We start from the raw sequence: 24,506 nt of genomic DNA, 5'->3' as shown, positions 1-24,506 counted from the left end.
CTGAGCCAGAGGAGCCTTGGAAAGAGTAGACGAGTGGTTTCATGTTCCTCAGGGTAAAGGGCGCGTGAGCCAGGAGCTTGCCCCTCGTTGGCAGGGCGGACTTGCATCAGGCCCTCGTTCAGGGGGCCCTCGTCCGTGTAGGTACCCCATTCCCGGCGTCCTTTTCCAACACCAGAACTGGAGAGGGGACTGGCTGGCCACCCTGCAGGTGCCGCCTAGAAAGCTCGGAGGGAAATTGAAAGAGAAGAAACCGGGCAGGAAGAAACCAAAATTAACCCAGGCAGGCTCCGCCCCACCCCCTCTCATTATGCAGTTGGGAGGAGTCAGGAAGGCATTCTGTTGATTTCTTGCCCAAGATAATCCCTGCTAAGAAATTAATGCGCCGAGCAGATGGTGCTGTCTCATTTCCAGCGAAAAGAATCAAGGGAGATAGTCTGTGCAATTATTTTTAATGGCTGGTGTGGTGATCTTCTTAATTTGTGAGAAAAATGTTTCATCTTTTGTTCAAACTGGCCCTATTCACATAGCTTTGTGTGCTGAGGATTAAGGCAGCACGGAGATACCTACCCTGTGAGCGTCATCCTACGGTTTGATGAGCTCGGAGCGTTCAACCAGGAGACGGCTCCCTGTAACGCAGCGGTTCTCAACCTGTGGGTCATGACCCCTTTGGGGGTCGAACGACCCTTTCACGGGGGTCGCCTAAGACCATCGGAAAACATATATAATTACATATTGTTTTTGTGATTAATCACTATGCTTTAAATTATGTTCACTTGTAACAATGAAAATACATCCTGAATATCAGATATTTACATGACGATTCATCACAGTAGCAAAATTACAGTTATGAAGTAGCAACGAAAATAATTTGATGGTTGGGGGTCACCACAAAATGAGGAACTGTATTAAAGGGTCACGGCATTAGGAAGGTTGAGAACCACTGCTGTAATGTCTTGTGTGGACATGCACCGAGGGATCAGATCTGGGGAGATGGTTGGTGCTAGCCCCCGGGAGAATTTGGCCTACTGTGGTGTCATGAAAGACACATGGGCTGGGACTCCGATCCCACATAGGTCACAGAAGCTCCTGTCTTGGAGGTTGCCAGGAGGAGTGGCCTGTAAACAATTAGCTGCCCAACCCACGCTTATCAGACCCTACCATGTGCCCAGCGCCACAGAGGAGAGAAAAACAATGACAGTCCACGTTTGATGTCTACAACAGACCTGTCCAGAAATGTCCGCATGTCCCCGCCTTCCCGGATTTCACCGCTTGAGGAGTAAGGGCCGGGCAGCTGGCCAGGCTCCCTCGTTAGCCGAGGTCACGCCTGCTTTCACACGCCGGCCTCCCGTTGTCCAGCACACACCTTCAGGCATTCAGTGCTCGGAGCCCCGTGAGGTGTGGATGGTGACATCTGTGACAGGTGACCGCCGTTGGGAGTCAGGACGGCGTTCCCACTGGAAGGCATTGAAATCCCCGGGTCTGCACGTAACCTGCTCCATGCTTTCGGGAGCCTATATTCTTTTTAGTGAGCAAACTCGTGTCAAGTAGAAAATGAATAGTGCTAAACAGTGAGGCACTGCTAGACCATCACGGGCAGGGGAGACTGAATAGACAACCTGCTCAGACGCCGTGGGAATGACCCAAGTTGTTTGTGACAGAAGCAGCTGGAGAGGTGGGGACGGGCACGTGTGGGGCCTGGGAGCCAGGAACGGTTCTTGAGAGCCGTTCCAGAAGTGCCCTCGGTGAAAAGCCGGTGGGAGGAAGGACAGGGGATCTGGAACTCGCTCTCACAAATGGTGTGACGAGGGAGGGGAGGAGGTCTCCTCCTAAAGGCTGGCTTACCTCTTCCGCCGCCTCCCGCAGCACTCGGGTAACGCTTGCTCTGCTTTCTCCTTACAGATCTGATGAGGTTTGCTGACCACGGGGCTGCCATGAACGCTCAGAAGCGCTTTCCGTGTGAATTTTGCGGGCGGGCGTTTTCCCAGGGCTCCGAGTGGGAGCGGCACGTGCTGAGACACGGCATGTAAGTTGAGCCATCCCCCGACGCCTTGGCCCAGAGGGAGATGGTAGGGCGGTCAGGTTCTTCGTGGTGGTTGTTTTGTTCCCCTGCCGACACCCGGACCCCTCTGTGTCACATATCTGGGCCTGGGAGGAGAGACAGATGTCAGGAACTAGTGTCTCCTTTTTGGTTGGTGTTGTAAATGGTCACCCAGACACAAGTCAAATGAAAAAGTCACCTTCGCTACAAATGACAAATCCCACTCAAGCCCTCGCGTACAAGTGTCGCGCTTTCTCCAGCCAGTGTCCCTTCAGCTCTCATTAGCGTGGCGTTCTCTGATAGAGCGTGGACCGGGGTCAAAAGATCTGGCTTCTGTTCCTGCCTCTGATGACTCATTCCCTGAGTGGCCTGGAACATTCCCACGCACCTCTTGGTGCCTTCAGTGCTCTGCCTCGGGGACAGAGCCAGCTTCTGCCTGCCTCCCAGGTAGGTGGGAGCACACCTGTAAAACACCTGTAAGATCCTTGAATATAAAATTATCCTCTTAGTCCACCAGATACAGGGCCTACGAGTTGGTGCTTTTAGCAGAAAATACCCCTGAGACCTGAAGCACCTAAACTTCAGAGACTATAACTCAGCTTCCCAAGACATGGGTTCTGTCTTGGGGATTTTGCTTTTTGTTTATCTCTATGATTTGTTTCTGGACCTGTCCATTAACTCTTTAATACCGGGGCTGCTCTTTCAGTCTTAATAAACACAGCCAACCTCCTAGCTTCCGGGTTCCGCTGAGGAGTTTGAGCATCAGACAATACTTGCTCTGACCACTTACAGCTTCTCTCTGTTCCCAGTAGAGGCGGGAAACATAAAACCATTATATTCACCTGGAAACAAAGCATGATGTAATCAAACCATAGCATGATAATGGGCCTTTTTGTAGGTTCAAGTACCAGCAATACTTGACCTAAGCACAACGTGTAGCAAGGATAAGTCGCTCACAATTTAGTCATCCTTTCGTGGCATTTGTTCCAAGGAAACCCCAAGGCCTTTTGTTAAGGATGTGAGTCTTTTTTCATTTAACTAGGAAACAGTAAACACTCACCTGTCTCTGCCTTCCATGTTCTCCCAGGGCGTTGAACGACACCCAGCAGGTGAGCAGAGAAGAAATCCACCTACAAGAGAGCGTGCAGGACAGTATTAAGATGCCCTCGATAGAGGAGAAGGAAGATGACGAAGCGCTCGGGATAGACTTTTCCCTAAAGAACGAGACAGTAGCCATCTGCGTAGTCGCTGCCGACAGATCTCTCCTGGAGAATGCAGAGGCCGAAAAGGAATAAGCGTGGGGTGGAATTCTGGATCACAACCTTACTTGAACCGTGACGCAAAGTGGGAGGGCCAGCTCGGGCTGAGACGTGGGGGACAGAAAAGAGAAGACAGAACAAAGCTGCTTTTTCGGACTGAACAATCTATTTTCAAAGCACTGGTACCTGTGTGAGTGAGTATGTAAATTAAAGTTATTTAAATGGTTGGAATATGTGGCTCCTTTTCCATCACTACACCTTCCCTCCCGGATCTTCAGCGTGGAAGTGTCGCTCGTGGCGGGATGCGCAGCGCCTCCCGGGCACGGCGTGGCCTGTGGTGGTCTTGGACAGTGTGTGAAAACAAGCTCCATGACAGTAGAAGACTTCTTAGGGGAACAACATTTTCTGACGCACAACTTTCTGTGCGTTTTTCTAGTTTTCATACCTTAAGCTTTTTTCAAGACCTAACTGCAGCCGCTTTGGGAAAAAAACAAAAACAGAAAACAAAAAAACTGCTTTGCATAAAACAGTCACCTGTTTCCTAGTACCTCAAACTTAACCAAGGGAATTCTCTGCATTTGTCAGTACTACCTGTCGTCGTCGTGGTTAAATGTAGAGAGAACTGCTGGGCAAGATGGTGAATGGAGAAAAAAAAAAAAAAAGAGTTTTAAAGAAAGGAACACAAATTGTGCTTAAAATCCCCACGTGGGTTTTATTTCTTAAAATACTGTGATTTTTTTAATTATTTTAGTAAAAAACAAAACAAAAAAAAAGAAACAGACTTTAATTACTAGATAACTGTTTGTGAATTGTCATCCTTTATTCCAGGTAAGCTGTTTATTAGTGTTCAACTATGATTTAGACTTTGGTAGACTCATACAAACTAATTTTACGGTGACTGTGGAGTTCCGTTTGCCACATGTTCATTTTCTATCAGCTTGAGTGTTACAAACACAGCACAATTCAGTTTTTCATATAAATTGTTTTTCTTTGTGTGTGTGTGTTGATATTGTTTTAATTTGGGGCAAGGAAGATTTAGGGTTTTTTTTGTGAATAGGAATGTTTTTATTTTAAACATGGAAATAACAAAGAAGTTAACTTTTTTTTTTTTTTTTTAATTTAACTAAAGAACCAAACTTTTTGGCACAGCTATGCAGCTTGTGGGCCAGACGAGGAAGTCCTCTTCACCCTTTTGTTGCTTGTCAAATTATCACACTATCCGTCTCACACAAATACGTTCTGTTAGGATGGGCTGGCTTTTGTGTGTGATTTCCAATCTGTATTTTGCTTTTGTTTGCAATGTGTGTTTTTTTGGGGGGGCGGTTTCTCATTTGACTTGGTGGGGAAGGGAATCCCATCCCTTTGGTGAGAATGGACAAGAAATACTTCCATCCTACAAGGAGCCTGGAGAACTACTTTTTTGTTGTTTGTTTAAATCTAGCTGCCAGCTGCTCCGTTTCCCCATCTTAGCTTTTTCAGGAGGGAGCGGCTTAGACTAAATCTAAGTCTACATTTATAATATGTTCTGATTGTGAACAGAGAGTTTTTGTTACAAAGAGTAGAAAAGAACTTTCCTTGAAGCCTAGGTTTTAGAAGCCTATGAGCTTGCGTGCTTGGATGTGTGTGTTCTCGTGCGTATGTATGTGGGTGTGTGTGAGTCCTTTGGTTTTCATGTTTTTTGTTTTTGTTTTGTTTTTTTTACTTGGAAGGGTTGAGGGAGGGGGAGGGAAGAGAGGGAAGGGAATTGCAGAGATGACAGTGTCCCACATAGCTTCAAATAAAATCCATGGAAAGATACTGCATTTGTGGAATAAGTGCTTACTTGAAAAGCATGTTCTTCCTTTATTTTCTTGCTGTTAAGACTTTTTTTTTTTGTAGGGCATTTATCTTAATATTTTTTTTTAGGGATGAGGGCCATCATGTGGAAACCAGAAAATGGGGAAAGTGTAAACTATCTAAACAGAGATTTCATTTCGTGTCCATATTTGTTTTTAATTGGCCTCATTTCAAATGTATTAAACAGTTCCATACCTGGATTGGGTGTTTGTAATGGTTACCAAAAAACAAACAAAAAGAAAAAAAAGGAAAAGAGAGAAAAAGGGAGAAAAAGGGAAAAAAAAAAAAAAAAGAAAGAAAATAATTGTGACATGCTTTTATCACTACTTTATTTTTCAAATAACATGTAAATATTGTAATCCATTGGATTTTGTTTTGCTAACCTGTTAATAAAAATATGGGACCATTATCCTTGTAACAAGGCTAGAATGTCATTTTTTTTCTTTTTTTCAAACATATACCTGATATTTTGTGGCCGCACATTTTGGATGCATTATTATAATTCTGTTGACTGTAATGACATAGAATTTACAACATTTTTTTTGTTTAATTTATACAGAGGACATTTTTTTCAGAGCTTGAGAGAAGAAAGTAAATAGCAAAATGAGAACCTATTGACTCCAATAATCAGTGTTTCCCAATACTTGATGAAAGATAGGGAGATCCTGAGTTCTTGAAGCCAAGGGTTTAAAAAAACAACAAAAAACACACAAGTAGGTTATTCAAGTTGTTTGCAACATACATTTTGTAATAAAATGTGAGAAATTAATAAAGAATTTTTTTCACATGTGTCTATGTGCATCTGTTGGAGATCATTGATAGATATGATGGCAGATAAATGTAGAAAGGATGTTGCATTGCCCCTGAATCTACACAGGTCTGGAAAGCAAAGATAAAACTAAGGTGAGGTATGAGCTGGGATTTTAAAATGTTCCTATTTTTGCATCAGGTAATGTATCATCAACTGGGGAATTTTATGGAGGGAATGTTTTCCATCAAAATTGTGAATCAGTGTGTATGACAGTTCAGAAGGAGGAAGTGCCCATGATTAATGTCATCTAGGGACCCTGAATCCATGAGCACAGCTATTTTAAACTTACTGCAAGTTACACCCACTGCCACAAACTATCTTCCTGTGCATCCCGCACCAGCAATTATCATCATTAACTTTGTGAGCTACGCTGTTATAAAGCAAAGGAAAAATTAATAGTCATGAAACCTAGGAGAGTAAGTCAACATCAATAACAACGATTGTTTGACTCGAGCTGACTTACCCTGTCGGCCTTCAGTGTTAGGAGACAATGGCTCGTGGATCATTTGTTCTGAGTTCATCCAAAAGTTTGGTTCTCATCCTTCCTCATCTCCTTTTCCCCTTCACAAAAGAAAGTTTTACTTATTAGGGTATATAAAACACAACAAGAGAGAACAGATAAATCAGGACCCCAGGGAAATGAGGACTGAGTAGCTAAGTGATTGATAATAGGGAACTGGCAAAACGCATTCCATGAGGTTATATTTGGCTCTGAGCTTCCTGGTTAGCAAGGCAAAAAGTGACCAACCAAGAATCAATCTTAGTAACTTATCAAATGGTCAAGGGATACTCCACCTTTTCTGGAACTGCAGGTGGAGAAGTTTCTTCTGTATATTTCTCTAAAGAAGTGAAGGTGACAATGGACTTGTCTGTTGTAAAGCATACGTATTCTCATTACCTCCATCAAATAGTGAGCAATTTTTTCATTGAGTTCATGTGTAATCCATACTCCCTCCTGTCTTACGGAGAGGAAGTGGGATGTATATATTAGTCATGGTAGGGCTGCAACAAAGCAAAACCTTAGCACAATAAGGTTCATTTAATTCTTATATATTCCCAGTGAGGGTCAGTGGGGGGCTCCCTTTCATCTGGCAATTCAGGGATCCAAGCTCCTCCATCTATATCCCAAGATGCTACCATCTCAACTAGTGAATCCCAGGGTCATTGCTGAGAGCTTGCAGGTGGTCTACCCACTCAAATACCCCACTCAGGAAGCAGCATCCATCACTTTGTGTCTTGCTTCATGGGCTAGACCAGGTCCCACAGCCCACCTACCCATGAGAAAGTATGGTCTTCTCTACCTGAGTGCCCAGGAAGAACATGAACTGACAAGCTCCACCACAATCAGGAACTTACACCGTGGAAACAGGAGGGGGGATAGAAACCCCCCCTGTTCTTTAGAAAGCACAGGATGCTGGTCCCATTACCCAAGTACTTAACCAGCATTTTTGAGCAACTATTTGCTGCTCTCCACTGTGTAATGAATGAGACTCGACACCTGTCTTCCCGTAGCTAGTGAGGGCAGAGATGCACCCTGGGAGAAATGACTCCCATGAAGACCCTGGAGCTTGCTGGGCCCTTAGCTTCCTGTGGTGAGGCTTTGCCCCCACCTCGAAGTGATGCTGACAACCCTGGGGGAAGATGACCTTGACTGCGAATGCCTTAACTCTGTCTCTGGAAAAGCACGCATTTGATTTCGGGAGGCATGTGAGAAATCGGTTCCTCATACACAGGGTGAGCCCTTAGCCCTTAGCTTAACGAAAATTACGCTAAGATACACGCCTTTCCTTACAGCTATCTGTATTTCACGGCCAGGGGAGTGATGGGGACAGCACTGGATCCCAGGAGACCATAAGACGCTTCAAAGTAGCAAGCTCATCTCCTGAAAATGTCTGTTCTTTTCCAAATGCCCTGCCCTGCAAATGCCGTTCCCTCTGCCTCAGTGTGAAACCCCTTTTCTTCACCGGAAGTTATCTGCCCTTTAAGACTCAGCCTCAATATAACTTTTTTTAAATCCTCACCTGAGGATATTTTTTTCCCCATTGATTTCTAGAGAGTGGAAGGGAGGGAGGAGGGGGAGAGAGAGACATCAACAGGAGACACATTGATTGGTTGCCTCCCCTACGAGGTCCCACCAGAGCTGGGGAGCCTGCCACCCAAGTATGTGCCCTTGACTGGGAATCGAACCCATGACCCTTCGGTCCACAGGCTGACGCTCTAACCACTGAGCTACCGGCCAGGAACCAAATATAACTTCTGATGTGAAGCCTTCCCTGACTGCCTACATGTCACATGACGGGAACGGTCGCCCCACTTATCACCTGTGCCCTGTCTTCATAAAGGTTCACTGAGGACTCCTCTCCCCACCCCCGCTCCTGCTCCAACTTGCCGCAGCTGAGACTGCTGTCAGATGCAGCTAGCCTTTTAAATTCAAATATATTCCTGTTGATACGGAGTGTTAGTGATCTGCTTTGGCATCGATGCCACATTTTCTTTCGGAACTTGAGATTGCTTTTTTAAATATCTAAGAAAAAATATGCAGTTTGGTAGATGAAAAATGTCTTTGAAACTCTAGGCTCTCTCTCTCTGAAGAAATGTCAGAGAACTGAACACCCTCACCACCACCCTCCTCTCTTGGCCACCCTCCTCCTCTCTTGCCCCATGAATAGGAAAGGGATGGGGAGGGCCACTAGGTCTTAAGATTGGACGTCAGTGGTGACCAGCTGCAGAGTGGAAGGGGGGAAGGGGAGCAGAAGCCAGAATTGGCCCTGATGGCGGTGGAGACATGTGGCTGTGACAAGTGGGGTGAGATGACTGTCAAGATGTGGAAAGAAGCAGGCAAGGGTGGGGGATGGTTGCCTGAGAGGCAGGTGGAGGGAAGGCTTCTGCAGAATGCCAGTGATGGGGACACGTTTGTTACACTGGAGGGAAGGAGCATGGCAGCGCCAGGGCAACTGACAGGCAAAGTCACAGTGGGTCCAGAGCAATGGCTGTGCAGGTGAAGAGGTCCCTCTCCACTCCCACCCCCACCCCCACTCCCACCCCCAGGGGAAGAGGAGAGAGAAGTGCTCTCCAGGTGCATTTGCAGGTGGAAGATGCCTGGGGTGGATGGAGTTCATGCTGATGAGCCCTCCCCTTGAGGTGAAATTCAAAGTGACAGGTGGGGGTGAGTCCGCAGGGGGTGAGATCGGGAGTTGCTGAGGGCCCTGCAAAGGGAACTGAGTGGAGGGATTGGAGAAGCTGAGCACAACTGAAAACAATTAGTTATTATTATGGTCTCCATGTGACACAAATCGCTTATTCAAAGGGTTCGGGGCAATAATCTTTTGTTAGGACTTCCCTCACAACACTCCCCCTCCCACACGCACACACTCCACCGCCACCTAATAAAGAAAAATCTGGAAAGAGAGAGACAGCTCTTGGAATCAGAAGGGACACTTCCTTTCTCCGCCTACTTAATTATCTGGCTTTTTGAATTAGGGGTGGAAAGCAAGCTTGCCTTGTTTTTATTCAGTTTCTCTCTTGAGCTTGCTCCCATTAATAAAGCAGCGTGGTTCCGTTTAGCTAACTGCATGCATGATTTCCAGAAGCCACCTCACAATGTGGCAGGAACACAGCCTCTGGCTAAGCGGCAGCAGCTTAACCGCACTATGTAGAGAGAGGACAGCCAGTGCCTCTGAAATCCACTTAAGAATGAAATCTCGGGGCTGCAATCCTGACCTTTCCCTGAGGCTGAAAGAGCCTACTCTGGAGGCTGATTGGCAGACTGCAGCTACAGGCCCCGCCCATCCACGCTTCCCATCAAGTAGGAAGCCTGCCTCTGTGTGTGCTTCTGTCCTTGATGGGCCACCAGCCTGAAGGCTGCTGGGCATTTTTGAAGGAGAGATAGATGCTGCTTAAGGAACGGTCATCGAGACCAAAAAAGGGAGGAGGGGGCATCCAAGGGCAAAGAGAGGAAAACCTTATGGAAATCATGTGGGTCTGGTCTACAGTCACCCACTGCCTTCTCAGATTTGGGTCAGGGAAGAGACTACCCCAATGGGCTTTCTGATGTCAACCCGGATGCCAGACTGAGGCACCGTGGGCAGGAGGAAGGTCAAGGAACAGGAATAGCATGACTGAGCTTTCATTCCATTTCGTGAGTGTAGATGGTGTGTGGGTATAGCACAGCTGGTGAAGGGCAGAGTCTGCACCCAGGCTGCCTCGGTTCAAATCCTGACTCCTCCACTCACTGTGTGGCCTTGCGCGAGTAACGTAACCTCCCTGCATCTCACTTTCCTCATCTGTGTAACTGAGGATAAAAGTTACCTAGTCCTGCACATTACGAAGATTAAACATGTAAAGCAGTCAGCATAGCGCCTCTCCCATGGTCTGTGCCCAACTGATCTGGCCCATCATGATGCTCTCGCTGCAGTTAACTCTTTAAGGACCTGGAACCTTTGTTTCCCCATCTGCAGAGAAGGGACAACGGGGTCTTCAGTTAAAAATAGATTAGAGAGAATGCGACATGTCTGGCCCATGGTAGGCACTTGATCTGTGGCCACTGAATCTACACTTACTGATTTTTCTCTTGCTGGGCCTACAAAAATGTAAAGGGCTTCGTTTCTCCAGACAAAATGTGTAGCAACAGAAGATATTCAGCTTCCAGTATGGGTTCAAAGAGAACTCGGTTTGAATGACCAGTCTTCTTCTGTTCGCTTCAAACCCTTGGACAGGCTACTTACTCTTTCTCTGCCTCAGTTTCTTCATTAAACAGAGAACAGTAGTATCTACTGTGCAAATGCACCGAGATAAGGCAGAATCTGGACCAGAGGGGGGCCGCAGTGTGGAATGCACAGTTCTCGAGGACAGGGTTTCCCGTGATATGCTATACCTATGAGCACACCTGGCCCAGAGGAGGACTGACTGGGAGGTGAGGCAGGAGCACACCCGTGTCAATTTCTGAAATGAGGCGTGGCCCAAGGGGAACTCATGATTTCATCTGTAGCTCAGCAGGGTCAAGCTGGTGTTCACATCTTCAAAGCCTTCAGTATCAGATGAGCAGGTATCACTGGTAGCTGAGTCTTAATTTTGTCAGTACAGCTATCTGCCAGTGTTCTAGAAACGTAACTATTGCTCTGCAAAAAGCTTCTCTGCAGGGGTTCAGGGGGCACTTTTACTAGTAAAGTCCTAAGTGACTGCCAGGGAAGAGGCTTCCCCACACCATGGATGGCCACGCTTTGATGGAAACAACATGAGTAGATGCCTGGTTTCCATGAACTAATCTATTAATTTAAGTCTAGCCAGAAACAGAAATATGGTCACTGCCCTGTTTTAAACATAAGTACTACAGGACTCTTGCTTATGATTAGCAAAGATGCTGGAAGATCCTAATTGGCTCCTACATCACATTTTGAGAACCTTTAAACCAGGCTCCCAAGTCATTGAAGAATTAAACAAACTGCAACGATAATTTAAAGAATTAAAAAAACTGCAACAATGATGCGACCAGTTACTATCGGTTGAGCACAGACTATGGGAGAGGCACTGGCTACATGCCCTACGTGTTCTAGTGCCTTGGCGCTGCAGGCTTTATTGTTCACATCTAGAAGAGAAGCAGAACTTCTCCCCTAAACATAGTCTGTAAAACTTTCCTTGTAACCTGATTGGGTCAACTTAGGTTGGCCCACACATACAGCCCTGGATCTCTGCCAGGTGATCACTATCATCTGATTGTTTTAGGCTAATCGTGATTCCCATCTGGTATAGGAATGGGTTGTGGGGAAATCTGGGTTCCATTAGGAAGGAGGAAATGGAGGCTAGATGTCGGCTCCACAACTAGCAGTCCCCCCTTACGTAGGTGCTGAACACTTACTTGGTGAAATGATGAATAAAAATGAGTGTGTGGCCTGGCGCTCCTAGGAGCTGTTCCACTGGGGAAGTCCACCCGTAAAGTAGGAGGGCTGGGCTCTCACTGATCTAGGCACAACTTCTCACTGATCTGGGCACAGCTGGGTCCTTTCCAATCTGATGCTTCTACTCCTCAGCAGTCCTCTTGCTCAGAGAGGTTAACGTAAACTTCTCCAGCCATGTGCAAGCATGTCAAGACTTCGTAGGTGGTGTCCATGTCTCCCCATCTCAGACCACTTCCTTGACTCTAGAGCAGTGCTGCTTCTCTTATCTGCCTTATGACCCAATCAGCGCTCATTTATTTTCAAGAACCAGAGTTTCTCCTTGGAGACAGTCAAGGAATGACAGCCCTTCTCCCCAAGCCTGTGTCCCCTAATGAACCCAACTCACTTCTCAGGGAGGTGGTGAGGGCAGGTGGTAATCTAGGCCTGTAGACTCTGATGAGTCTATCTTACAATACCAGCTCCACGACTGACACTCAGGAGGACCATGGGAAAATCACGTAACCTCTCTGAGTTTCCTTTATCCACAGAACAAGGTGTTCATAAGTAAAGCAAGGCCTTCCCCACCTCAAAGAATGGGCTTTGGAAAACTGCCAGGGTAGTAGGAGACTTTGGATTTGGGGAAATTAAGATCTTACAGAGACTTGGGGGGAAGGAGGGGGAACATCAGTAGTAAACCCATGAAAGGTCTCATGAATATCTATGTTCAATTTTTGCTAAAATAGAGTAAAAAAAGACATAAAATGTCAGTGCCATTTAAGACATATTAAAACGCTAATAACAAGTGCTATCCAACTAATTTCTATTTGCCATCCCTGGCTTGTAAGAATATTGCAACATCTCTCTCCCCTTAAGTTTAAAGGAAGATACTGAACATTCAGACTGTTGGTAAGAGGGAGATTAAGAGTTTGTGGGTTGGCTTGTTTGCTCTCGGGTTCAGGTCTCCATCCATATTGTCATTGCCTTTCTGCTCGTTTGCTTGGGCATTGTTTTCTCCTGTTCCCCAGAGACCCAGCTCAAGCACCTCAGAGAGCAAATCCCATGCACCATCTGTCTACAGGGGCCTGCTCCGCCCCTAGGGCTCCCAGTCTCTGGGAAACACTACACTTTCCTAGTCAGCCAAGGAGAAACCTGGGCACCGGCCTTGACACCTTCCCCACACCAGCCCCTCACCTGCAACAGGTCCCCAGATCCAGTCATCCACCTTGAAACACCCCATGAATCCACCTCACTCAGGGCTGTAGCTTAGCTTTCATTATTTATTAAAACCCCTACAACCATTTCCTGTCCAACCAGACTACACGAGGCAGCCCGAATGGAGACAAATTTGATTCTGCAGCTCCCTTTCTGAAAACCTTTCAGCGCTTCTAGTTCCATCTTCCTAGGCCCCTGCCCCAAACCTCCTCCACCATGAAGTATACCCTGTGACCCCCCAACTATTCAAGCTCAATCAACTCCCCCTGCCTTTCCAACAAGCTGCTCTAATTGCTTGAACATTTTCCCCCACTCCCAGCCTGGCTAGGTCCTCTTTGCCCTTAAATACTCAGCTCAGATTTCACCACTTTGTGCCTCGGTTTTTTCACCCCATAAAATGAGCACAATCTTGGTACTTACCTCATAGGTTGTTGGAAGGAAGAAATGAGTTAATCCCTGTAAAGCATGAGGAACTGTGCCCGGCAGTTTGATCAATGCTAGCTATTATTGTCCTGTCCAGGGATCCTTGACGCTGAGCCGTATTCCCCACACTGCCCCGCACCTCCCTCACCACGCCCCTTGACAATCTGAATGCAGGTGGAATCACTAGACTTCGAATTCCTTGAGAGCCTACACAGGGTCCCGTTTACCTGTCTCTGCTCAGAGTAGGGCCAGGGGCACCAGAGGGACAGAGTGAATGTTAGTTGAACGAATAAATGTTCGGGCCACTCGGCCCTTTGCCACTCTCTGAAAGTCGTTCCAAATGACTTGTGGCAACTCTCTCTCACTAGGACTTCTGACAGCATAGCCCGAGATGTCTGGATTTCTGCCCCGGCTCTCACTAACCAGAGGCACACAACCCCATCAGCGCGCTTGTTAGTGGCATGACAGGCGGAGTGACTCTCTCCTTCACTTTAAAAAGGAAAAAAAAAAGAAAAAGAAGAGGAAAATGACTTAGTCCTCACTGTCAACTGTGGCAAATAAACGTCGCTATTACACACTCCAGAACTCAAGGAGCAACACGTAATTAGGCACAGGTTCAATCAGGAGTGAGAGGCAGGCTGGGTGAGAGCTCCGAGTACGAGTGGCTCATTTGCACTGCAGAAGAGGGATGTTGATGTTCATGCAAATGCTGTCTCTAAGATTCCCAATTAAATAAACACATTAATAATTTTAAGGCCCAACCTAGGCGAAATGCTCTTCCTGAGAAAAGGTGTAGGGAAGCTGTGTAGGTGTGTTTCTGAGTGGCAGCAGCGCATTTATGATGCGTTGACTTGTTTTCTGATTATAAAACTAATATATTCTCATTGTGAACACCTTGGAAATATATAGAAAACAATAAAGAAGAAAATAAAAATCTGTAATAATCTTATCATACACTTGGTCCTGTCGCCCACTGGATTTGCTCTTCCTACATTCAGCAACTCACTCAGTAAATGATCTCATCTGCTCCTGTGGCTTTAAATGCTGTCTTTATGCTCATGATTCTCACATTAATATCTCCAGTCCCATCCTCTTCACCAGGCTCCAGACTAGATGTCAAGAGATAGAGCCTTGTGGATACTTAATAGCATCGGAAACTCAATTTGGCCACAATCAATCTCGTGTTTCCACCCTCTCCCCACAAAACTGTTTTCTCTTCTGATCTTCTCTTTTATTAAATGTCACCATGACACCCAGTTGCTTAAGCCAAAAACTAGAAGTCATTCCCTAACCTTCACACACATTTAGTTCATCAGCAAATCTTAACTCTACCTTCCAAAGACATCCCAATTTCCTGCATATCCTCCCTCTCTACCACCATCACCCAAGTGCAAGAGGCCAATATTTGTTGCTTAGAATTTTATAAGACCAGTCCCCTAGCCCAGTGGTCAGCAAACTCATTAGTCAACAGAGCCAAATATCAACAGTACTTCTTCAAAATAGACTCGCCCAGGCCGAAAACCGACTTCTGCACATGGGCCATGAAGTTTCTATCGCACTGTACATGTGCCCGCACGTGGTATTTTGTGGAAGAGCCACACTCAAGGGGCCAAAAAGCCGCATGTGGCTCGAGAGCCGCAGTTTGCCGACCACGGCCCTAGCCCATGTCCCTGCTTTCTCTATTCTTTGTACTGGAGTCAGAATGATATCTGGTTGTTTTCTTAAATTAATAGCTAAAACATTGCAAAAACATAAATAATTTCAGGTCTTGATTCAAGTAGAGTTTCAGAAATCAGCACCTACTATGGACTACATCAGCAGTGTCTGAGTTGTAAGATAGTACCTCAGTTGACCAAGAGCAAGCTTGGAACTCTTCATTGGTTTACCTTTCTACCTCTACTGAATGAAGTGATGATTACTTCTTTTATTATTTCACTAGAGGCCCGGTGCACGAATTCATGCACGGGTGGGGTCCCTCTGGGTGGCCTGCAGGGATCAGGCCGAAACCCGCAGTCCAACACCACCTGCAGCTCCTATCTGCTGCTCCTGCTCATCCCAGCCCCACTATGCCTGCTACGGGCTCGCGCCCATTCAGTTCCGATTGGGAGAGTCTTGCGCTGCCACAGCAGTGCTCACCAGCCATGAGCCCTGCATCTGGCACCCTCCCAAGGGGAGTGGCCTGCGGGATCGGGCTGAAACCAGCTCTCCAACATCCCCCGAAGGGTCCCGGATTGCGAGAGGGCACAGGCCAGACTGAGGGACCCCACTGGTGCACGATGATCAGGCCGAGGAGGGACTGTGGGAGGGCTCCAGGGTATGTCCAGCCCATCTCACTCAGTCCCGATTGGCCAGACCCCAGCAGTAAGCTAACCTACTGGTTGGAACATCTGCCCCCTGGTGGTCAGTGCACATCATAGGGACTGGTCAACCAGTGACTGTTTGCCCCCTGGTGGTCAGTGCACGTCATAGCCAGCAGTTGAGCAGCCTTAGCATATCATTAGCATATCATGCTTTGGTTGGTTGTTCAGTTGTTCTGCTGTTTGGTCTATTTGCATATTACCCTTTTATTATATAGGATACCATGAATTTCCAATCTATGACTCAAGTGAATCAAAGGTATAACTTTAAAAATATTTTTTCTCATAATTAAACTTTGTGTTTGTCTGGAACCACCATGTTGTCCGGTGACAGAAAATTCAATCTATTTAATTCTGGATACACTCAATCACTTCAGGTTTGTTTTCTGTCTCCTCAAGTTTAAACTCAGCCAATGTGGATTTTCTCTATGCCTTCCTTCTGCTCACCACCTGAGATTTATCTAAACCTGGGGTCCTCAAACTATGGCCCATGGGCCACATGCAAATACAAATATTGTATTTGTTCCCGTTTTGTTTTTTTACTTCAAAATAAGATATGTGCAGTGTGCATAGGAATTTGTTCATAGTTTTTCTTTAAACTATAGTCTGGCCCTCCAAAGGTCTGAGGGACAGTGAACTGGCCCCCTGTTTAAAAAGTTTGAGGACCCCTGATTTAAACTGATGGAGGTAGTGAGGGTGGGGAAGGCCTTTATAGGAGCTGGTTTACAGCTGTCATCTGTCCTTGCTAAAATCTAAGAACTTTGTTTTTTGTGGTCTTTGGTTAACTTCACTTTTACCAGATAAGAGGACCCCACCCCACCATCAATTCCAGGTGTCAATTGATCCAAATGATCCATGCCTGACCCTCTGTCAACCATTGCTGGACCCTCTATCAACCATTGCTGGACACAGGAGGGTTCCAGATACTCTTCCATGACAGTCTGGGGCCACGCACAACAGAACGGTCTATCATGGACTCTCCATGGACCCTGCTGCCATTTCCTCTCTAGCCCACCATGCTGCCTCTCTTGGGTCGCACTTGGAAAGTTCTGTACAGGTCCTTTCTGCAGGCTTTCCAAACCTATCCACGTGCTCTGTCATCTCCTGGCCCAGGATTAAGCTTACCGGGGCGGAGAGGATTAGTGTGGTAGACACGGAGCCACAGAGCTACCCAGATCCCTCTTCACAGAAGGCCTTGTGCCCAGCTGCCGGGAGCAAGTGCAGTCGGCAGATGGTCTCCAAGCTGTCAGTTCCTCCCAGATGCAGAAAGTCACCTTGCCCTTCCCAGAGCTGCGTGTATCTGATAACTGAGTTAGGTAAATGTCTAGCCATTCCAACCAACACAGGACAACTCTGGTGGTAATATTTACTCCAGTGTCCTACTGGCCCAGGCTCTGTCAGGCTTGCATCCCGATCCATCTCCTCCCTCAGCCAATTCTGCTTTCTTTCCCTTCCTTTCTTAGGTGTTAATTCTTCATCAGCATTTTGCACCCAAACTTCATCTCACTGTTTACTTGCGAAGCACCCAACCTGCAACATTTGTGAAGCTGAGCCATGTTCAGGGTCCCTTCTGAGGAACGCTCACTGCAACTCTTGCTTCCCTGGGACCCTCTCCCATCAGCCCCCCAGCTCAGCCCCTGGAGTCTGCTCAGGATCAGCAGAACTAGACCAACCGTTTAAAACTCTTTTAATATATTTTTAAATTTTGTATATTTCTTTATATTTCAAGTATTTTTAATATATCATCCTGCAATCTCCCCAAGCCTACTGTAAACAGCATGGCACCTGGCTTCTGGCACAGGGAAAGCCATGCTTTTGAAACAAAAACTTTTTTCTATCAACCTGAGTTTTTGTGTGTTTTTGTTTGTTTGTTTTTGTTTTTTAATATATTTTATTGATTTTTTACAGAGAAGAAGGGAGAGGGATAGAGAGTTAGAAACATCGATGAGAGAGAAACATCGATCAGCTGCCTCCTGCACACCCCCCAGTGGGGGTGTGCCCGCAACCAAAGTACATGCCCTTGACCGGAATCGAACCTGGGACCCTTCAGTCCGCAAGCCCACGCTCTATCCACTGAGCCAAACAGGTTCGGCTGATGTTTGTTTTTGCCAGGACTTTAAGGGGCTCTTTTGAAACTCAAGATTGAGAATTGATGTCTTTGTTCTCTTTTGTTTAGCTGTGGCCTGCCTTCCTTGAGGCAAAGAGCTTAGAGTGCCCTAACTGTGGCCGGAAAGATAGAAGGTTCCCAGGGTCTAGTATAAAGGTGGAGGCATGTGTGTGTGGGATATGGAAAAGGCCTGGGTTAACACAAAATCTTATCCTTGTTTGCCAGATACCTGTAGCCTTCTAAATACCACTGAAAACAGGTAGAGCTCAAATCTGTTCTGGTTATGAAACCCCGACATGGGAGGCTAAGCCACAGGAAGGGCGAGAACTCTAAAAAAATATGCAAAGTCACCTGAAAGAGAGAGCAGCACCAACAAGAGTAGGGCTTCGTTACATCTCAATAGATATATGACCCACAAGATGGAGTTAGAAATGTTAAGGGTTATCAAGAGAAAGAGTCTCAGAAGCTGATGTGGACAGTTCTATTGGCAAGTCCCTCCCCCCTGTGTTGATTGATAGATGCCAAACACCTGTAGTATTCTGTGACCACCGTAGCCCTCAAGAAACTACACTCTGTTTAGTCCCTGTGACATGCTTTAACCAACAGACTACAGAGGACTAAGCCTAAAAGGGCATAAGCCTTAAGAAGACCTGTTCGCTTCAACTTTTGTGCTTTTAGGAGTTCTGAGCCCCATGTTAGGAGTCTGGAACCATTGTGGGGAAAACCTACGGACAAGCCATGTGGAAAGAGAGATCTTGAGATTACTATATGGAAAGAGAGGAGGCACGGCCATCCCAGAATCCCAACTGAGCCAGCCCCCACTGGCCCACCAACATAAGCAGCCACATGAGTGGCCTCCAGTCAGACCAGTGGAATGAATTGCCCAGTTGAGTGCAGCCCATTAGGAAGAATTATATGAATCTATATGTTTTCTGTTTTAATCCCACTAAGTTTGGTGGTGCTTTGCTATACAACTGTAGTCAACTAAAAGGAAGTTGTAGCTTACAGACTTCAAGGCTTCAGAGCAGGCCCTCCAAATTATAAAATGAATTCATCAGACATCTTAATTAATGCCATTAAATATTCAACTCACCTTACTCTCTCTGTGCCAATTCCAGGCTCATGCATCAACCTTCCAACCCAGCCCGACCCCCCAGCCTCTGCCCTGCAATGCAGTTCTGACTTAAGGGAAAGAAGGCACTAGTAGAAGACTGTGGAGAGCTTTCTTCCTGGCTGGCAGAGGCTCACTTCTCACTGTGTCCTCACATGGCCTTTCCTCAGTGTCCGGGCCCAGAGGGAGACCAGACACAAATCCCAATGCATCAGTGCCCTACCCTATGACCTCATTTAACTTCAATCACTTCCTTGTATGCCCTCTCTCTAAATACAACCTCGCAGGGGTTCAGCCTGTGAATGCTGGGAAGACACATTCAGTCTGTATCAATGGTAAAGATTTAGACCAGTTAGGTCGTAGAGAGGCAGGGAGTTGAGGAAGTTCCGGTTTAATGGCCATTATTTTCTGTGACCTAGGATACAAGACCATCTGTTCATGATGAGTGGGATCTGGAGAAGGAGGAGGCCAGAGGAAAGGAACAACGTGTGGGAACAGAGTAAGGGAAGGAGGAGGCCTTGGCAGGAAGGCTTGAGAGCCCTGCTTGCAGGTGAATGCATAGATCTGAAATGAAGCTTCTTCAGAGCATGGTTAAGCACTTTCATTTGGGAGCCATCATAGTTCAGGAGCAATCAATAGTCAGGAGCAGTGAATTTATCCCGGGTAAGAGAGGAGAGAGAGGAAGAGAGGCAGAGGGAGAGAAGGGGGGCGGGGGCGCTGAATGTAGTTGAAGAACAGTCCTTAGATCCAGGTGAGATTAGTAAAAGAGCAAAAATGTGATGGGATTGGGTGGGAGGGGAAATTTAGATGAGATCAGAAATACTGGGGTAAAAGTAAAGAGAGGGCTTAGGAGTATCTTAAAAATCGCCTCTCATTTCACAAGAACCCATGAAGGTTAATGGTTCCATTTGTGTCTAAACCTGAGAGGCTGGTTTGGTAGCTGCTTGAGCGACCCCCGGCCATGCTCTGTGCCTTTCTCTCTCTCTCTCTTTTTTTTTAATATATTTTATTGATTTTTTATAGAGAGGGAGAGAGACAGAGAGCCAGAAACATCAATGAGAGAGAAACATCGATCAGCCGCCTCCTGCACATCTCCCACTGGGGATGTGCCTGCAACCCAGGTACATGCCCTTGACCGGAATCAAACCCGGGACCCCCCAGTCCGCAGGCCGACGCTCTATCCACTGAGCCAAACCGGTTTCAGCAGTGCCTTTCTCTCTTGGGTGGACTGCTTAGCTCACACACTCATCTGTCGTGTCGCCTTTGTTACAGAGCCATGGAGCTGATGGGAGGTGTGTGTGAAACTGTATTTATAAAAAGAGGCTCCTTAAGGAGGAACCATTCCTGAGAATTTCCCCAAGTCAAAGAGACCCATTTCTTTAGCAGAGAGAGGTGATCAGCTGAGGTGTCTGTAATACAATAATTACAGGTCAGTGGTGGGAGAAGTCCTCCTAGATTGTCCCCAATTATGCCCATATCCCTGGCATAGTCCTGAGGCCACTAGCTCTGCCACTCCTAGACATGTGACCTGGGGCTGTGAATGAACTTTCCAGAGTCTTTTTTCTCATCTTGAAAACGACTTCCTTCCCAGGGCTACAGTGTGGGCAGAATGAGATCACGGATCTGAAGTAGTGCAAGGGTTAGTCATAATTACTGTTGAAGTACCCACCTATCATAGGCTTCTTTGAAGCTTATCTTTTTAAGAGCAGACTTACCTAAAAGGATGATCTGGGATAGGCCTACTGCTTCGAATGAAGTTCCTCCGGTTCCCAGTCAGATCCGAGGAGGAAAACAGACAGATGCTTGAGTCCACGAAGGAACAAAAGCTTGGTACCCACGTTGGAAGCTGCTCCCGGGTCTAAAGCAGTGGTCCCGAGCTTTAGCATGCTTCTGAGTCCCCTGGAAGGCTTGTTTACACATCGGTGCTGCCGTCCAACACCAGCGTTTCTGATTCAGCAGTTCTGGGCAGGGGCCCAAGTATTTCCCCGTCTAACAGGTTTCGGGGTGCTGCTGCTGTCCAGGAGCCCACCCTTGGAGAGTCACTGACCAGAGTCCTCACGCAACCCTCCTCACAGCCAAGTCAGCTCCACGTCCTGTGGGCAGAGGGAGACAGTTCTCATTTCACCGACGAATGAGGACCCTGTCCCTCCCCCAGTCAGTGGTCAGAAGTGACAGTCACTTCCCTAGCCCTAGTGGTCCAGGGAAGCGGGCTGAACCACACACCTAAATGGACGGGTTGGCTCAATCACTAAGCAGCTGTTTCTGGAATGACTGTGAAGAGGAAGCCGTGGTTATGCCACACAATTTGGGAGGCGATTAGGGGCCGTTCTGATGTCCAGGCTGGGTTCCACGAGGCTTTGGGAACTAGAAATGGAGCCAATCAGGATAAATGTTATTTTTACTAGAGAGAGCCAATCAGAATAAACGTTATTTTAAAGCAGGGACAGCTGCGCGACTGACAGGTAAGGGTAAAGGGAATGTAAAGTGTTGCCACCTGGCTTCCCAACCTCAGTCTCATGCTTGGTAATCACCAAGTTTGTCAATTTGAGTCCACCTTCCTCAAAAGAAACTAAAAACAGCGGCCACTTGCCTCTCCCAGCCTTCCCTGGATGTAGGGGACCCGATGGAGACTCTGCCAATCAGTGCAGAGGCTTCAGACTTCACCAGAAGTTAAGGATCTGAGAATCATGAAAATCGACCCACCAGTGGGTGGGGAAATTCCATGGAGCTTCTAGAAGCTTCCAGGGCAGCCGTCCAAGAGACATCACAGGCCTGTTGGTGGTTTCAGGTGTGTAAGCTCTGGTATGTGACGCCCAGAGAAGGCTGCTCGGTGCCTTCACCAGGGGTATTTTTTGTTTTTGCTATTTTATTAAGTTTTGTTGGCAGGTAAGAACCCTGGTCCATGGAGAATAAGTTCAAAATAAACTCTGGAACCCAAAAACCTCGTTTGGAGTTCTGCTCTTCCATTTCTGGGTCACTTTGAGCCAATCTCTTAACCTAACTGAGCCTTAATCCCTTAAACTGTAAAAAAGAAGAGTAATTTCTACATAAAGGCAGTGGGGGGATAAAATCAGATAACTGTGAAAATGCTTTGAAAACCGTATCGCCCTATAAAATTGTGAGTTTCTATTTTTATGTAAATGTGGACTGACACACCCAGCTTCTTCTCAAAAATTAGTGAGCTTTTCCCTCTCTGCTCATCAGTGCCTCAGTGTCTTCACTTCCAGCACTTTCACAATGAACTGTAATTAGCTGTTTACTCATCTATCTGCCCCACTAGACTGAGTTCCTCAAGGGTAGAGCCTGAAGGGACCTAATAGGTTCACAGCAACTGTCAATGGTATGAAAAAATAAGAATATTTGCTGGGGCCGTGGCCAGTGTGCTTAGTAGTTAGAGCAGTGGTTCTCAGCCTTCCTAAATCCACGACCCTTTAATACAGTTCCTTATGTTGTGGTGACCCCCAATTTCATTGTTACAAATTGAACATAATTAAAGCATAGTGATTAATCACAAAAACAATATGTAATTATATATGTGTTTTCCGATGGTCTTAGGTGACCCCTGTGAAAGGGTCGTTCAACCCCGAAAGGGGTCGCGACCCCCAGGTTGAGACCCGCTGAGTTAGAGCATCAGCCCCTGCACTGAAGGTTTGCAGGTTCAATTCCTGGGCCCCTATTGGGGCGAGTGCAAGAGGCAACTGATCGATGTGTTTTTCTCCCATCGATGTCTCTCTCTCTGTCTCTCTCTCTCTTCCTCTCTCCCTCTGTCCTTTCCACTCTCTCTCAAAAAAAAAAAGAAAGAAAAGAAAGAAATATCCTCGAGTGAGGATTAACAACAAAAGAAGTGTCCCAAAATATGTATACACACTGTAACAGCTGACAGCTCAATTTTGCAAATGAAATGTATTTTAATAAACACTGCCTTTATAATTATTCAGTGTGTGCATATACATTGGGGGGGGGCACCCTGTATTTGCGGGGATCTCCATGAGCATCGCAGGAAGTTTCCAGCTCAGGTGCAACTCCCACGTTCTTCCTCTGAAACCTTGTTGAACTGTAGCCAGATGCCCCTGTGGACCAGGGAGTGATCAGATGGAAGGCGCTCCTGGTAAGGCTCCTGTTTGTCCTGCAGGTGGGAGTGATGGACACGGTGGAGGAAATGCGTCTTAATTGGTAGCATGTGAAACACCTCCCAGGTGCTAGGTTGGGTTGTAAGTGCCATCTGTCCTGCCACAGAGGACTAAAGGGAGGGATGCCTCTCTCTGGGTTCTGGGGGCAGGTTCGGCACCAAGACGAGCTGCTGCTATTAACTTGTCTGTGCTCCACCTGGATAACTGCAGGCGAGGGACTCGGTCTGGGGTTTCCACTCTGACATCAAACGGATGATGCAGTGGCAGGTCTCCAGTTCCCAGGTGTTTGGTTGCATTTGTTGAAGGGAATTCTGGGTAGAATGAGAAGTAAACTTTTTTTTTTCTCTATCCTGGAAGGTTTTATGTCAATATACTCCACACTATTTGATGTTGGATCTCCAAGTGGCAGAAGAAATGAAATTTACTTCTTTATTCTGGCCTTTTCTTGTCTTAAGCATCTTCTTGTTATTCACTCCACAATGACTGAATTCCGATCAAGAGGCCAAGCCCTGTGTTGTTGGGTCCTGGGGACACCAAGGAAGATATGGTATTGCTTCTGAACGCAGGAAGTCCACGATCTTTGATGAGGGGTGGGGGAGGGGAACATGGAAGCAAAGTCCAGCATATGTAGTGCTAATATAACAGAGGTATATACAAGGAGTTCTGGAGAAATGGGGGTAGGAGGGAGGGAGAGAACCTCCAGCTATGTCCAGGGGTCGCAGTCCCTGTCTGCTGTTTTCTGTCCCTCCTCCTTCACTCTGTATGAAAGCTGTCTCCTCCACCGTTAAGGTCCAGCAATTCCCTTTGGTCTAAGCTAGTTTTACTTTTCGTTTCAGGCATATATACGACTCAGGGAGTCCCTCCAGGAGTCACACAAGCTCATTCAGATGGAGCCACATCTGAGTTTCGGTCTCTCACCTAAAGGAGAGCTGGGGACTGCCGACAAGAATGGCACATGCAACACCGTGAGAGAACAGCCCTGCCTTGGGTGTGTTGAGATGTTTGATACAACTGCCTGCTTATCACACAGTCCAGATGGTTCCAAACATGCCCAAGTCTGAGACCCTTTGCTTTGATGAATACTCAGCTTGTCAGGTGGGTGCCAGACTTCCTGGGGATCACTTCATAAGGCATATAGATATCTAACCGCTATGTTGTACACCTGAAACGAATATAATATTGTATGTCGACTGTCATTGAAAAATAAATTTAAAAAAATTTAAATACCCAACCAGTCACATCTCAAGAGCCTTCCAACTTTGTTCCTTCATTAAAGCCGTTTTTCCAACCTGTTAACCATCACGCTGACCCTGTGAAATTTAAAAGTTTCACCCTATGTCTTAGGCTTT

General features: G+C 46.6%; 1 protein-coding gene and 1 long non-coding RNA gene across 5 annotated transcripts in view; one reads left to right on the top strand and one right to left on the bottom strand.

Moving 5' to 3' along the window:
- Window positions 1-5,918, top strand: part of ZNF462 (zinc finger protein 462) — a 137,682-nt gene extending 131,764 nt beyond the window's left edge. For all 3 annotated transcript variants that reach the window (XM_070430967.1, XM_070430965.1, XM_070430964.1), the window contains exons 12-13: window positions 1,900-2,023; window positions 3,126-5,918. In XM_070430967.1, coding sequence (XP_070287068.1) covers window positions 1,900-2,023; window positions 3,126-3,333 — 332 coding nt within the window. In that variant the 3' untranslated portion in view covers window positions 3,334-5,918. The remainder of the gene's footprint in view (window positions 1-1,899; window positions 2,024-3,125) is intronic.
- On the bottom strand, window positions 230-21,111 carry LOC139020890 (uncharacterized). 2 transcript variants are annotated; one of them, XR_011473379.1, is made up of 5 exons: window positions 20,743-21,111; window positions 6,408-6,505; window positions 3,099-3,168; window positions 2,238-2,512; window positions 230-2,145 (listed from the first exon to the last, which is right to left on the bottom strand). It is a non-coding gene; the product is annotated as an uncharacterized lncRNA (long non-coding RNA). The 2 variants fall into 2 exon arrangements; XR_011473378.1 differs by lacking the exon at window positions 2,238-2,512.
- Between the last annotated feature and the right edge of the window lie 3,395 nt (window positions 21,112-24,506).

The sequence above is a fragment of the Myotis yumanensis genome, unplaced genomic scaffold (genome assembly GCF_028538775.1).
Source record: "Myotis yumanensis isolate MYYU_CA2020_CCGP unplaced genomic scaffold, mMyoYum1.0.hap1 SCAF_12, whole genome shotgun sequence".
NCBI classification, from domain to species: domain Eukaryota; kingdom Metazoa; phylum Chordata; class Mammalia; order Chiroptera; family Vespertilionidae; genus Myotis; species Myotis yumanensis.
The sequence above is the reverse complement of the archived record's forward strand: the minus strand, read 5'-3'. Positions and strand labels throughout refer to the sequence as shown.